The sequence below is a fragment of the Perognathus longimembris genome, chromosome 1, assembly GCF_023159225.1.
Source record: "Perognathus longimembris pacificus isolate PPM17 chromosome 1, ASM2315922v1, whole genome shotgun sequence".
Lineage (NCBI taxonomy): Eukaryota > Metazoa > Chordata > Mammalia > Rodentia > Heteromyidae > Perognathus > Perognathus longimembris.
Window position 1 is genome coordinate 39,444,145 of NC_063161.1, and position 15,378 is coordinate 39,459,522.

The 15,378-nt window shown below is 32.5% G+C and overlaps 1 protein-coding gene across 1 annotated transcript in view; it reads right to left on the minus strand.

The window, feature by feature from the left end:
- The window catches only part of Lemd3 (LEM domain containing 3), a 52,396-nt gene that overhangs the window by 17,734 nt on the left and 19,284 nt on the right, over nucleotides 1-15,378 (minus strand). Inside the window, exons 2-3 of the mRNA XM_048360238.1 lie at nucleotides 6,628-6,665; nucleotides 2,681-2,747 (exon numbers count right to left, since the gene is read on the minus strand). Of these exons, the coding sequence (XP_048216195.1) occupies nucleotides 2,681-2,747; nucleotides 6,628-6,665 (105 nt within the window). The remainder of the gene's footprint in view (nucleotides 1-2,680; nucleotides 2,748-6,627; nucleotides 6,666-15,378) is intronic.

Genomic DNA, 15,378 nt, shown 5'->3' on the forward strand with positions numbered 1-15,378 from the left:
CTATTCATAAAGCCAATAATTCAAGGACTCTAGCAATTCTGAACTTATTATTGTACTCAACACTTTGATTTTCAGAGTATAACTAAGCTTATCTTTAACAAGACACATACATCCCTAAAGTATTGTTTTAATACAGAATAGGAAAATTAGATAGAAGTTTCTATGTATGATTTCGGTTCTACAATGGGATATGCTACAAAAATTTGGGAAACGATTATTTGTCTTTTCTTGTAATTGTTTTTAAGAAGAAAATTCAAGGCTTTTCCTTCAGGCTAAATTTCCTCATATTGAATTTAAATTATAATTTTCCCTGTTCTGTTTCTTCCAAATATTTTAAGGATTTTCAACATAAAGTACAATAATTAGAGGAAATTTACCAAATTTTCTATAATAAAAGTAACCATGTTTTTCTTTATTGTTGCTCAAGAAGTCAGACTTTAAGGGTGACTATTATAAGAAGGGAAGAGTATCTTTTATGTAAACAAGTCCTCAAACTTTACAATGAATCCTCAGATAATCAGTTTCAGTAAATCTAGAGCAGAAGTTAAATTACAGCACAGGGCCAAATCTGGCCTGCTGCTGGTTTTTATAAATCAAGTTTTATTGGCATACAGTCAAGCTCATTAATTTCCATAGTATTTATGGTTACTTTCATGCTATAATAGCAAAACTGACTAGTTGCATCAGAGAGGCAATATAGCCCACAAAACCTAAAATATTTACTAACTTGTACTTCAAAGAAAAAACCTACCAACCCCTACAATACAAAAGGAACTCTAATACACAACTCAGATTATGCTGACCTACTGTGTTAGAGCTATACTTCATAAAACAACACTGTAGAGATGGCTATAAATGCTTGTATTAGCAATGTCAGGATTTCCTCACATATTTCTAGGTGCATAACTAAATGTATGAGCTTGTAATACATAAATATAAAAGCCATTAGGTCAATATAAAAAAAAGGTTTTAAGGATCCAAATCAAGAAAACTAAAAAAGGTGAGAGGATGGAGAACTGTTCGGATACTAAATATTTCTATTAAAACAGAGAAATGTCTCATTTATCTATTAGTTTTCTACTTACAATCAGGTTTCCACAAAAGGATGTTATATAAAAAATACTGGAAAACTTCCTTTTTCTCCCATCCCCTCATAGTATTGAGGTTTGAACTCTGGGCCTTAGGCTTTTTGTTACTTTTTTTCAGATAGAGTTTCACATTTTTGCTTGGGGCTGGCTTCAGACTGCAATCTTCCTACCTACATCTCCCATATAGCTGGGATTATAGTTTTGTTGTTTTTTTTTTTCAAATTTTTATTATCAAACTGATGTACAGAGAGGTTACAGTTTCATACGTTAGGCATTGGATACATTTCTTGTACTGTTTGTTACCTTGTCCCTTCCCCCTCTCCCTCCTCCCACTTTCCCTTCCCTCCCCCCCCCCCCCCAGGTTTTCAGTTCACTTACACCAAACAGTTTTGCAAGTATTGCTTTTGTAGTTGTTTGTCTTTTTTTACCCTGTGTCTTTAAGGAGGTCCCTAAATTTTTGGCCTATGCTGGCCTAAAACCACAATCTTCTGTTAATCTGCACCTCTCAAGTAGCTGAGATTCCAAGTGAGTACCACTAAAACCAGACTCCATTTTAATTTTCTTACAACTGCTTATAAGAAGGTAATCCATCTCTTCTTTTGGATTATAGGTAAAGTAACTTCAGAAGGTTAAGAAGGTAATACACAGATATGCTGCCATGGCAGCTTACAGATGATAAACTTGGTACTATTTTATGTACAACAAATTCAATAAATTAGCCTGGGATAATGTATTTGCCCAAGAAAACGATGTCTATCCAGCCATCAGAAGAAAATATGTATTGATATAGTTAATCCAAGATTTCAATTAGTTTATTGTTTACCCAAATCAACTGACATTTAAACACTCAGAATTGTTACTATTAGTGGTGTTACTATTATTTTCTTACTATTAACATAATAAAGAAATTGGCTTGGAGGAGGAGGAGTTGCAGAGTGACTCTGAGCAAGGTACATTCTATACATTTATAGATATGTCAAGATGAAACCTGCTTGATTCAAGTAATTGATGATAATAAAAATATAGAGAAAATGACAGCTGGTAGCCCATGCCTACAATCCTAGCTACCCAAGAGGCTGAAACTGAAGTATCATGGTTCAAAGCTAGCCTAGGCAGAAAAATTCATGTGACTCCACCTCCAAAATAATAAAAAGCCAAGCTGGAGGCATGGCTCAAGTAGTAGGGTGCCAGCTGTGAATATGAAAACTGAGTGAGAACAACAGGCCCTGAATTCAAGCCACAATACTGGGGAAATGTTTGGGGGAAAGGGGAAGGATTTGGTTGACTTTAAAATGATGTAATACTACATATTATATACATAAATATGTGTAATAATCAAATACACATATAATTTATGCATGATGCATATAATATCCAATACATATGGTAGATAGGAAAATGTATATATAATATCTAATATATGTGGCAGATAGGAAAAATATACACCAGTCTTTGCAAGTAATAAAAACATATGAAAAATATTCCACAAATACAATACAACACTGCACTTAGGAAAGACTTTCTACGAACATTGTTTTTAACATAGCAAATTTAATGAAACATTTTTAGAATATCAGTGATAAGACAATTACCTGCAAGCTGTGCCAATCGATCATGAAGCTTGTATAATGTGCTCATCATAAGATTTTTTTCACTTTCCTAAAATTAAAAGAAGTTATTATGAAATATCAAATTTCAAGAAAAACGTCATTCTTAAAAAAGAAAAATAGGAAGTGAACTTAAAATCACTGAAACTACATAATCTGAAAGACAAAAATTCATTTTTAAATAATAGCCCCTATGTTTTAAAGAACTTTAATCTAAAAAATCTAGATGTTATCACTTTAAATGCTTTACTTTCTTGAACATAAGAAATCTGCACAAAGATCAGTGCTAACAAAAGGTCTCACATACAATAAACTCCCCTCTCTATATACAAAGTATGCTTCTATAGGTTGTTCTGGTAGGATCTTTTGCATCAAGCTTCCCTTCATGTTGGCACGAATATTATTAGATAGACACATATCCTTTCCTAAGCTTTTAAAATAATCCTATACAAAAGTATTAACTATTAATGTAGTTATTAAATTAGAAATGTAATAAGAATTTAATTAATTAAAATTATTAGTGATAAGGCAAATATTCAAGGCAGTTAAAAGCTAGAAGTTAAAAACTGTTCTCCAAGAGCAAAGTGAGAAACCCAATAAAAAAGATGACTCTTGTTCTCAAGGATAAAAATGAATTATCAAATATATGAAGTGTTCTACTGCAATTACAAAGTACAATGAAAATACAGAAGAGGAAGAGAAGGAAAGATCCACTTGAAACAGAGACTAGTGTTAGGTTTGAAGGAAGGATAGAAATTGACCAGCACTCCAACCAGAAGGAATATTATAAGCAAAAGCATGAAGGCATGACAGCACTGGTTATTTTTCTTACACAGCTGGCAGCCTAGTTTAACTGTCAGAAAATTACAGGAAAAGGTGTTTGAATTAAGTGCCAGAGAGCTCTAGATACCAGGACAAAGAATGTGACCTCATTCTGAAAATTTGGGAGAAAGAAAGTAAGTAAATATAACGTGTGCAAGTTAGGAACAGTACTAGTAACAGAATATACAGTATGGCCTGAAAGTAGAAAGGAGTTCAAAGGGAGTACAGCAATGGTACAGTCTGTATGTCCTGCCAAGAAGTCTAAAATAATAATACCTTCAAAATAACAGCAACTGCAACTAAGATAGACCAATATACATGATGAGGAAGGCTAAGAGACAGGGTTACAACTTATCACACTATTGGAAACTCATATCAGGATTGTGTCTTTATTATTTCCTTCCTTCCTGATGTGCCTCATAAAACAGGACTTCTGGATGAATATGGCCATGGATCAAATTCAGGCAAGATTAAATCATTAGGAAAGTAACATTTATGTGTTTTATGACATACAACTTCATCTATTTATTTTTATTATGTATGTCCAGGGAATGAGGACAAGTTTGTATTTGACAACTAACAAGCTTTTGTTAATGCAGTTTTACTCAGCAATAATAGGAAAGAAAAATTCATTGAAGGCTCTAGGATCCTATAAAGTCTCTGCTCTTATGTTATATGATGGGCAGAAATAAAACATTTATTGCTTCAGTTGACTATTTGATTTCTAATATTTTTCTAAACACTCCATTTTTCTCCCCACTGCCCCAGGCTTCCACTTCTATGTCAACAGGATTCTGAATCAATTCAGTTCTTATCTTTCCTTTGACCAAATTCCAAACCATCAAAATCAGACTTCAAAAAGTAAAGGGTATTGAAATCCAAGATTCTAAAAGCTATGTATTTATGACACAGTATATTACAAAATGATTTTCAATGAAAAGGTTCAATATGGTACTTGATAAGCAAGAGTTCCAATGATAGTGTGGGTTATTTATGGTAAGTAAGGTAAATCTGATTAAGCTAAGGAATTAAAGTAGCTGAAAGTTTTGAAGTATGGTTCTGATCCAGAAAAGAGACTGATTTCATTTTTGTCTTATATTTCTGATTATGTCCATTCACACTTTTCTTTCAAAACAAAAAAACAATTTGAACATCCGGTATTTGTTCTTTGTCATTACATCTTTAATGAACACAAGAGACCTAGAAATCAATCTTTTGATATATAGATCTGAATTGGATAAGTACAAAAATAAATAAAAACAAACCTATCCAGACAAAACTGGTTGTCATACACATAACATATAGCCTCATACAAAGAATTTCAGCATTCAAAAAACTTAACTATAATTCTTTACAAGAATTATTTTTCTGATGAAAATTTAACCCAATTGGTCTATACTGTTATGTAAGAGACAAATTATACCAAATGGTCAAATGAATTATGGTCTAAGTAAGGTTTTTATAATATGTTACTAAGTGCACAGATCAACAGAAATAAAGGTCTTGGTCCAATTAAAGTACCTAGTATACTGTATTAAACAGTGAACTTGAAGTTACACAAATCAATATTTAAAGTTACTTTATTACTGGTGATGTGATGCTTCTCAGTTTGTCTTCTAATATTTCAACTTAAGTCTAACTATTGCCTATCACTCTGCTAAAGACCTATAGATAAAAACACATTATAAGTGACCTTGCATTAAATAAAAAAAAAAATTATAATTTAAATTAGTTACATTGTAAAGGTCTGTTCTAGTAAGATCCACAAATTATGCTAAAACAGTCATTTCATTTTAGGGATGAAAAAAAGGTGAGAGTCTAACAAATTCTCCCATATATTGTTTCCTTTAAATATTTCCTTCAACGGGCACCAGTGGTTCATGCCTGTAATCCTAGGTAATCAGGAGGCTGAGACCTGAGGATCAAGGTTCAAAGCCAGACCGGGAAGAGAAGTCCATGAGACTCTTAGCTCCAATTAACCAACAGAAAACCAGAAGTGTCACTGTGGTAGAGTGCTAGCCTTGAACTGAAGAGCTCAGGGGCAGGGCCCAGGCCCAGAGTTCAAGGCCCATGACTGGCTCCCCCACCTCCACCCCCAAAAAATAAATTCCCTCTTCTTTCCTAAACTAGTTTTCTCTTCAAGGACATTTTCAACTGTATTATATCTTTGATTAAATGATAATGGATTGTTGTAAACTCTTAGGATAGTGCCTGGCACTGAGTAAGAACTTGAAGTAAGTGAACTGCCATTATCTTCATTATAATTACTACTATTAATCAGTTTTGCCATGGGGGAAATTAAGTCAAAGAAAACAGTCTTATTCAGTGAGTATACTGTACTAAATTCATAATACTGTAGCACTGTAGAGTCAATATTGCAACTAATAAAGTTGACCTTTTAAAAATAAATGTCACTATAGAGTACTGCTGAACACTGTTGTTTCAAAATTCCACCTTTTGGATCTGATTATATTTTATTATACATTATCCAGTACAACAGATTTCTAAGTAAATGTTAGTTCCTAAAATAAAAAAATGAACAAATGTTTTATATATATATACACATATATACATATATAATAGATATGAACCATCAAAATTATATTGACCTTCCAAGTTCCTACAATGTAGCAAATGAGAAATATTTTAATTTAAATACATATAGGTTTAAAATGGATTTTTATGGCATCCTTTGAAAAGAAAAAGAATCTTAAATAAACATCAATAAATTTGTTGTTTCAATCCTTTCATGATTGAATAGCCCAACAAAAAAAAGACCCAACAAAAAAAGACAAAATGAAGACAAAGATGATAACAAATGCTAAGACAGTCAACAATCTAAGACAACAGGTAGACTTTAAATATAAGACCTTACACAGAGGACATGCCATTTGGTAAGATGACTTCCAGTTTACCTGACATTTGGCTTCACATTAATAAACAGTTCAGCTCTTAGAAGAAAATGAGGAACAGATTTAATTTTATAAGTTATGGAATATTCAAAATACGAACATGTATTGAAACCAAAAGAAACTTAAAAATGTCTGTAATTTTAGTTGTTAGTATCTTAAGAGTTTTATTATATAAAATATCTGTATTTTCTTACTTACTTGTATTTCTCCAAATGTTTCATCAAAGGGATTTTTTACTATCAAGGAAAAAAGAAAAAAAAAGAGCTATTAGCATCACTTAAGGATAAAAATTCAAATAAGCACTAAAATGCCAACAAGTACATTGCTAAAGCTGAATAAAAATATGCAAAAACAAAATCAAAGTAAAAACCTAAAAGATAAAGTTGGGGTAGTATTTTTCTTTTCAGACTTCTATGCTTACCAATCACACTTGAATTTGTACTTTACTTCATAACCACTGAGAGCAAGTTATTCTGGTGAGAGGCTCTGAACTCAAATTCCAGCTTAGCAGTATCTCCTTAAGCTAATATCTTCAAATGTGTTTTCTCTCCTCTATAAAGTAGGGATAACAATAATGCCTACTTTATATAGTTGTCAGGGTTAAATGAGATAAATCTTTATGAAATGCTTAGTATAATGTCTATCATTTACCATGTTCTGAGTACATACTACCCATTATTATTATTAGTGAACTGAGACTGGTTAACTACTTGACTCTAAGTTTCTTTAAATTGAATTTTCACTTAAAATGCCAACTTAAAATGATTAAGAAATCTTTTCATCCAGACACTGGTAACTCACATCTGTAATCTTAGTTACTAAGGAGGCTGAGATATGAGGATCACAATTCAAAGTCAGCCCTGGCAGAAAATTCTGTGAGACTCTGACATCCAATTAACCACCAGAAAACAGGAAGTGGAACTGTGGCTCAAAGTGGTAGAGTACTAATATCAAGCAAAAGAGCTCAGGGGCAGTGCCCAGGCCCTGAGTTCAAGGCCCCTGACCAACTAAAAACAAAAAACAAACCTTCTTAATCTTTGCTAACATTTGGCAAAATAAACTAGCTAAGAATTAGGTCTCAGTATTAAAAAATAACTTTAATAGATCAATAAAATTTAAATACTTTATTTCCAACCAAGTATTAAATTACAAAAAAAGGATTTCATACAATCTCTTTAGCCCCATCTCCAAAATATAAACAAGTTTTTAGCTAAATATATATCACATGGTTATTCAGACAGAATCTACTATTATCTCAAATATTTAAAACTTTTATATATTTTATACAGACCATATAATCCAGGTTATTATTTAGACTAGTCTTACAAAGTAGTTCACACTGACCAGGTTTCCTTTCTGAGATGCTTTTCTATTTTTATTTGAGAAAACAGGAAGTCCCATAGGAACCAGGAACTGCCTTATTCTAAGAAAGCTCACGTGAGAGAACAGTTTACTAAGGTACAATTTTTTTTAAGGCTAGGGAAAAAATATATCCTGCTATCAAAAGAGATTTTGAGAATGGATTTTTAGCCATTTCTCTACACAATAAAAGGATTTAAGGTTAGAGAAAATATTTCAAAAAAAAGTCCTTAAAGATGAAATAGAGTGCTAAAAAATCAAGACAAAAGAATGAAAAAAATGTTTATTAACATGTTTAATTTTAATGTGAATTTTAGACAATTTGAAATGAAGCTATATTTAGGTTAATATGCTACCCCAAGTTCCTTACCAATGGACTTTCAAGAAACAGGCCAAACAATATTTTATAAAAACACACGTATTTTGCTTGTTCTTTATATGAAGGACAATTTTTTAAAATATATAAAAGGAACTTCTAAAAGGAAAACAGGTCTTAAAGATAAGGTCAGAAAACACTACTTTTTCAGATTTATTCAAAATTATTTTTGTCAGCACTATCAATAGAAAGCCAGCTCTTCAATTATCTCTATCAAAGCTTAACTAAATTTCAGATATTCTGTGACAAGACTGCTCTACTTTGAGTGTCTCACAACAGGGACCATGTGTTAGTCACATTCATACTACTGGAGCCAAGCACAGTATTAGTACTTGGAAATGTTGTCTGTGCCACCTAGGCTAAATCTACTTTGTTTTTTCTGTATATGTTAATACTGTAAATGGGTTAACTTCTGCAAGAAGCTGGAGGAGGGTATATTTGGACCAATTGGGAAGGTATGAGACTACTGAGAACAATAGTTTTGTTGTAAAATATTGCTCAGCCCTTTGTTACCCTCTAGATTTCTGCCTCTAATATATTAGGCTAAGAGACTAACATCTAAATGGCCAAGAGGATACTTTGTGTCCTATGCACCTCTGTGAAAAGAATTTCCTAATGATACTGTCACCTCCTAAATTAACAGACATACCTACTAAATTAATAATAGAAGTAAAATATCCTTGAGGTAGTTTTAGAAGGATATGTCACCAAAAATAACTACTCTAGTAAAATACAAGTCCTCACATTTCTGAAAGTATTTTCACTTACCTAATTTTTCCTAAATTTTACTATTTCTAAAAACAAAAAATAAATCTCATCCATAATTATTGTCACCTCTAGTGAAAGTATGTAACATTACCTCCCAAACTGACAATTGTAAAAAGGGAAAAACAGTATTTCAAGGGAAGCGGCCAGCAAAATTTTGCCACTTCCTTATTGTTCAGTTTCTCCTCAAGAGACCAAAATTAGATTATAGTTCTTATCACATCCTGAAATTGTAATGCCAAGGTGGTACTTCAAAATGTATTCTCCCATCTCCTGAAGGCATATACTTAAAAGTTATTTTTTAACCTGTTATTGTCATATAGCCTATGCCTCCAACAGCTTTATATTACTGCCTTTTCTCCCAGTTTATCAATTTCTTCTCCACTATTTTGGTTTTTTACTGCAAAATTTCTAATATATCAAACTTTTCTTAATAGTCTGACTTATCTTTCCTTTAATCTAGCCAAATTACTAAAAATGAAGTTCCTAAAATGTTTATTTAAGTAGACCACATTTTGCCTCAAGGAACTAATTGTTGTGAAACTTAACAAGACACATATCAATTATCCTTCTCTAAACTTCACCAATTTCAAACCATTATTAGTTTTACTGATTCTTTTACGAAGTGTACTTTCTAGCATATCTTTAAGCTGAAATCAAATCTATAAGCCATTATCAAATTCCAGATAAAGAAAAATAGTGAACACTTCTATAGGCTGGTACACTTCAAAGCTTATGTTTATATGAACAAAAAAAAACCCTGATGATCTGTCAGAAAGACTTCATTTTCTGTTACTAATAACCAAAATGGAAAGTCTACATTGATCTTATTCTCTTACAGCACAGAAGAAACATAGTTTAACAAATATTTACTTTGTGCGTGTCTGGAAATTTGGTGGTGAATAAAGGTACAAAAACAACAAAACATCCTTGCTCCTCATGGAATTTATGTTATACAGAGGTTCAAAGAGACAGTGAACAAACAAATGTTAAAAACACACAGTATGCCATCTGATTCTATGTGCTTTGGATGCAGAACAAAAGAAATAATGCTTGATATCTGGAGGAAGAAAGAAATTTTAAATAAGACATAAGATAGCACAAGAACTATTTCATGTGCATATCTGAAAAGACTGTAAAGTATATGAAGGCTGTAAAGTGGTAGCAATTCTGACCTGTCACTCCCAGAATGGAAGGAAGTCAATATGGCTGGAAAGAGTAGATGAGAAAACAAGAAATGAGAAATTAAGTGAAATTGGTAAGGTTATTTAAGAAGCCATCAGGTACAGATTCTACAGATTCTGTAGGGCTTGAACATTTTTGTTTATTTCTCTAAGGGAGAAAACTCAAACCTGGAATCTGTTATCTGGCTCATGCTTTGAAACAAAGGCCCAAGTAATAAGGTATGGCCTACCTTCAGATTTAAATGTAGATGAATGAATGATTTGCTACTTATGTATCCAAGAAAACAGCAATTGGCACACTTATGATTTTTTCCCTCAGTTTTCTCAGTATCAACACAGAGAGCTTCACTCTGTGCTTACATTTTTTCTATTGTGTGCATTTGGAAGACACAATGCACAAAAATACTTCCTCCAAAAAATTCTATCTGTCTGGTCTTCATACCTGAATGTTTTCCTTCTCCTTCATTCTATCTTGAGGTCTCAGTTTATTGCTATGATAAAACCATGAAGAATCTGTAACTACTTAACTTAATGTGACCTCACTCTTCTCAGAACTCTTATGTATTTATTCTCATTTTCTTTATGGTCACCATATATTATGATTTAATTATTTGGTGTTTGTTTCTTCCCCCAAACAAAACTACAAAAATCCTTTCCTATCTCAATACCTTGAAGATACTGGGTGAGTAGAATATAAGGAAATCTGAAGGCCCACCCCATTTCTTAGTGGACCAGTCTCATCAATGCCACAAAGATATTGTACTTCTGATCAGCATACAACCCTCTCCACTGCAGAAAAAAAAAGTAAATTACATGTACTGAGTTTTTACTATGTGCCAGGGAATATACTGTTGCCATGTACCCCCAAAGTACCTAATTTATCCTTACAATATCTCTATGTTAAAGAAGGCATTAGTTCATTCTTGTGAGCAGAGATATTGGCACATCAAATTGTAAGGTAAATATAGTTTAATAAAGTGGGATTCAAAGAGATAAGATTCAAACTTCTGTACATGAGTCCTTCTCATTACAGAACAACACAAAATGCTTTTCCTCTTGTTTTAAGGAAGCTTTCAGATTTTTTAATCTCCTATGATATAAAATAAAAATGAATGATGGGTCAAGAAAACAGTTGATAAAAAATAATGGGCTGATTTTTAGGTAAGGAAAAATGTCTCTTTAATATAAGTTCTCTAATTCAATTTGGGAAGATATTATCGGTAGTGCACTATGCATGGTAAAGTTCACTAGAGCACTTTCTCTTGCAATAGTGCTCCATTCACTGGAGCACTGGTTTGGAAGTTTACCATGAGGTTTTCTAAGCTGTAATTTCTAACACAGTACCTTATCACATCTAAACATTTTCACTTGAATTATCTTGCAATGTAAGAGATTCACAAACGTATCAAATATCTATTATGTGGCACTGATTTTGATAGTTGTACAAGACTGTGAAATAAAGATAAGCCCTTTCCAAAAGAAGTTCAGTTTAAAGGGCTATAAACTCTATAGACATGGGCTTCCAAAGGCAGCTTCTCACAATTTTAACTCTGTGACGTTAAGGATAGGTTTTGGTCTTAAGAAAACTAAAGTCATCCAGGCAGTTAAATTCATCTGCCTGAATGACTCTGGGTTGTACTTCTTCATGAACATTCAAATTCTCAAACCCCATCTTTAGCATTAATGGTTTAACCAGGCCATAATTACATGTGAAGAAGGTGAAAGGAATAGAAGAGGGGATGAGGGAATATTTCCAACAGCTGCTAGACAGTGCACCTGTGTACCAAACATCTCTATACTTTGCCATCAGCCAGACTGATCTAAAAATGGATACAGTGGAAAAGGCAGGGCATTCTTTTTGCAACAAAAATTTTGCCCATTTGTTTTCTGGCTTTTAGAAATAGAAGTTAAGTCTACAAGATAGGCATAGTTTACTTATTGTATATTGAACAAATTATAATAAAATTATCTAGCGGGCTGGGAATATGGCCTAGTGGTAAAGTGCTTGTCTCCTATACATGAAGCCCTGGGTTCAATTCCTCAGCACCACATACATAGAAAAAAAGCCAGAAGTGGAGCTGTGGCTCAAGTGGCAGAGTGCTAGCCTTGAGCAAAAGGAAGCCAGGGACATGCTCAGGCCCTGAGTTCAAGCCCCAGAACTGGCAAAAAAACAAAACCAAACAAACAAATAAAATTATCTAGAGCTCATTATATAACTTGTCCAAGGTACATTTTGGTATCATCCTTGTTCTACTCATAATCTTTCCATTGTAATCCCACCTATCTGGAGTATAGAGGTACAAATCTAAGAACAATGAATGAATGAGAAAAGAGCCAGAACTCTAAAATTTCTCCATTTCTCATGAACCTTCCAGCTTTTACCTGCCTACTTTAAGGAAGCAACAATACCCTCTCTAAACTATTTTTTTAGTGCATGATTCTTTAAGATAAAAAAGCTTCACATGTTGGTATCTGTTACTAAGAACACACACACACACACACACACACACACACACAAAAGACAATATATTCAATAAAATAAAAATCAAAATTAGCTTTCAAATTTGCCAGTATTGATTAGTTCTTATTATTTAATATGAAAAAGAACTTCATATTCCTTTTCAATCTCACAGTTATTGGTCACAATAAAAAAAGAACGTTCCATGTTACATACCTATAAACCTAGCATAAAGGAAGCAAAAGCAGGAGAGTTTAATGCCAATGTGTTCTACCTACCTACCAAGTTTCAGACAAACCTAGGCCACAAAAGCAAAACAAAAGCAAAATAACAAAAAAAAAATTTCCCAAATGGAAAACAGGGACAAAGAACAAAAGTAACAAATAAATATAAGCAGTATATAAAATTCAATAAACAAAAAGAATATGATAGCTATTAATGGAACTCTATTAACAATCACTTTGAATATAAAGTCAAAATGAATTAATTAAAAGATCTAGGTAAATCATAAAGCAAGACCCAAGTATATGCTGTCTACAAGAAATCTACTTAAATATAAAGACACAAGTAAATAAAAAAGTAAAGAGATGAGGGGAAAAAAGCTATGCTAAGACTAGTTAGCAAGACAGCAGAGTATTAATTTCAGATATGACACACTTCAGAGCAGTAAAAAATACCAGTGATAAAGAGAGGAATTATATAATGATAAAGAGGATAATTCTTCATATAGCATAAGCCTAGATGTGCATGTACCTAACAACTTAAAATGGAAATACATGAGGTAAAAATTGGAAAGACTGCAAGGAAGAGGAAGATTAATCCATTATTAAATTGAAGACTTCAACATTCCTCTAACAAAATAAATCTACCCAGCAGAATGTGGGTAAGGACATAGTTGAACTGAATAACAACACAAATCAACTGGATATAAGGGATAACTACACATTATTTCATCTAACAACAGCGGAATATATTAACTCATCCCAAATTCACATAAAACATTTGACACATCTCTTTTTGGGCCATAAAACACACTTTAAGAAACCCAATATCTACTTTCCTATCACAGCTGAATTAAACTAGAAATCAACAACAAGCAGAAAGAAAACTGGAAAATCCTAAAGCACTTTTAGATTAAATAACATACTTCAAAATAACACAAGTCAAAAAGAAATCTCAAGACAAATTTAAACATTTTGAACTAAGTGAAAATAAAAACACAACTGATCAAAATATGTGGGACGTACCACGAGTAGTGCTTAGAGGGAAATTTATTTTTCCCGTAAAGTGTGTTAGGGAAGAAAAAAAGATAAAAAAAATCAATTATAAACTTATACCTTAGAAAAATTATTTTTAAAAAACAAGTCCAAGTAAACAGAAGAAAACCACAGTAAGAATTAAGGCACAAATCAGTGATGTTAAAAATGTAAAACAAGTGGAAACTGGGCTCTTTGAAAAGATCAATGAACTCAGAAAAACTTCAGACAGGTTGAAAAAGGAGAAGACACAGTATCAAACTAATATTATAAATGAAAATGGACATTACTATATATCCTATGGACATTTGAAGAAGAACTTAAGAACTGTATGTCCCCAAATTTGATATCCAAGATGGAATTAATTTCTTAAAAGACAGAATCTGTTGAAACAGAAAAAAAAATGACTATGTCCAAGCTAAGAAATTATATCAATAATAAATTACATTCCATAACACAAAGCATCATGTCTAGATGGGTTCAATGGTAAATTCTACCAAAAATATAAGAGAATTTATACCAATTCCCTATAATTATAATCTTTCAGAAGACAGAAAAGGGAATAATTAAATCATTTTGTATTTAGTATGTAGCTGGCCCATTTTATGCCCTCAGTACAAATTAACTGAAAATGGACCGCAGACTTAAATGGAAAACACAAAACTGTAGAGCTCCTAGGAGATCAGAGGAATATCAAGATGGCCTAGAGTCTGCCAATGACTTTATAGGTAATGTCAAAAGCATGACCTATGAAATAAATGAGAAGCTGAATTTCGTTCAAACTAAAATTTTATGCTCTGCAAAGGACACTGTCAAAAGAATAAAAGCAGAAAACAGCATAAAAAAACACATGCAAAATATATGATAAAGTATCATTACACATAGTATACAAATAATTCTTAAAATTCAACAATAAGAAAACTTACCTAAAAAGTCAAAGAACTTAACAGATATCTCACAAAAAAAAATACAGAAAAGATGTCCAATTTGTATGTTACTGTGCAAATTAAAATAATGAGAAACCACTGCATCACATACCTTTCAGAATGGCCAAAAATCCAGAATACTGATATCATCAAATGCTGACAAGGCATGGAACAGCCAGAAAGTCTCAGTCATTGCTGGTGGGAATGAAAAATGGCATGTCCATTTTGGAAGAAAGTTTGGTGGTTTCTTAAAAAACTAAACATATTCTCCCAATGTAGTCCAACCATCATGCTTCTTGATCGGGAGTAAAAAGTATTTCCATACAAACGCCTGCACATGGATTATACAGTAGCTTTTCCATAACTGCCAAAACTTAGAAGAAACTGAAATGTCCTTCAATTGGTAAGTGGATAAAACTGTGATACATCTAGATAGTGGAATGTTAATCCAGCATTGTAACAAAAGGAGCTTGAAGCCACAAGAAAAATACAGTGGATGCTTAAATGCATATTACTAAGTCGGAAAAAAAACCAACAACCTGTATGTTATCTGATAACACGACATTCTAGTAAAGGCTAAAGATGGAGCCAGTAAAAAGAGCACTGGCTGCCAAGAAGCTCGGGG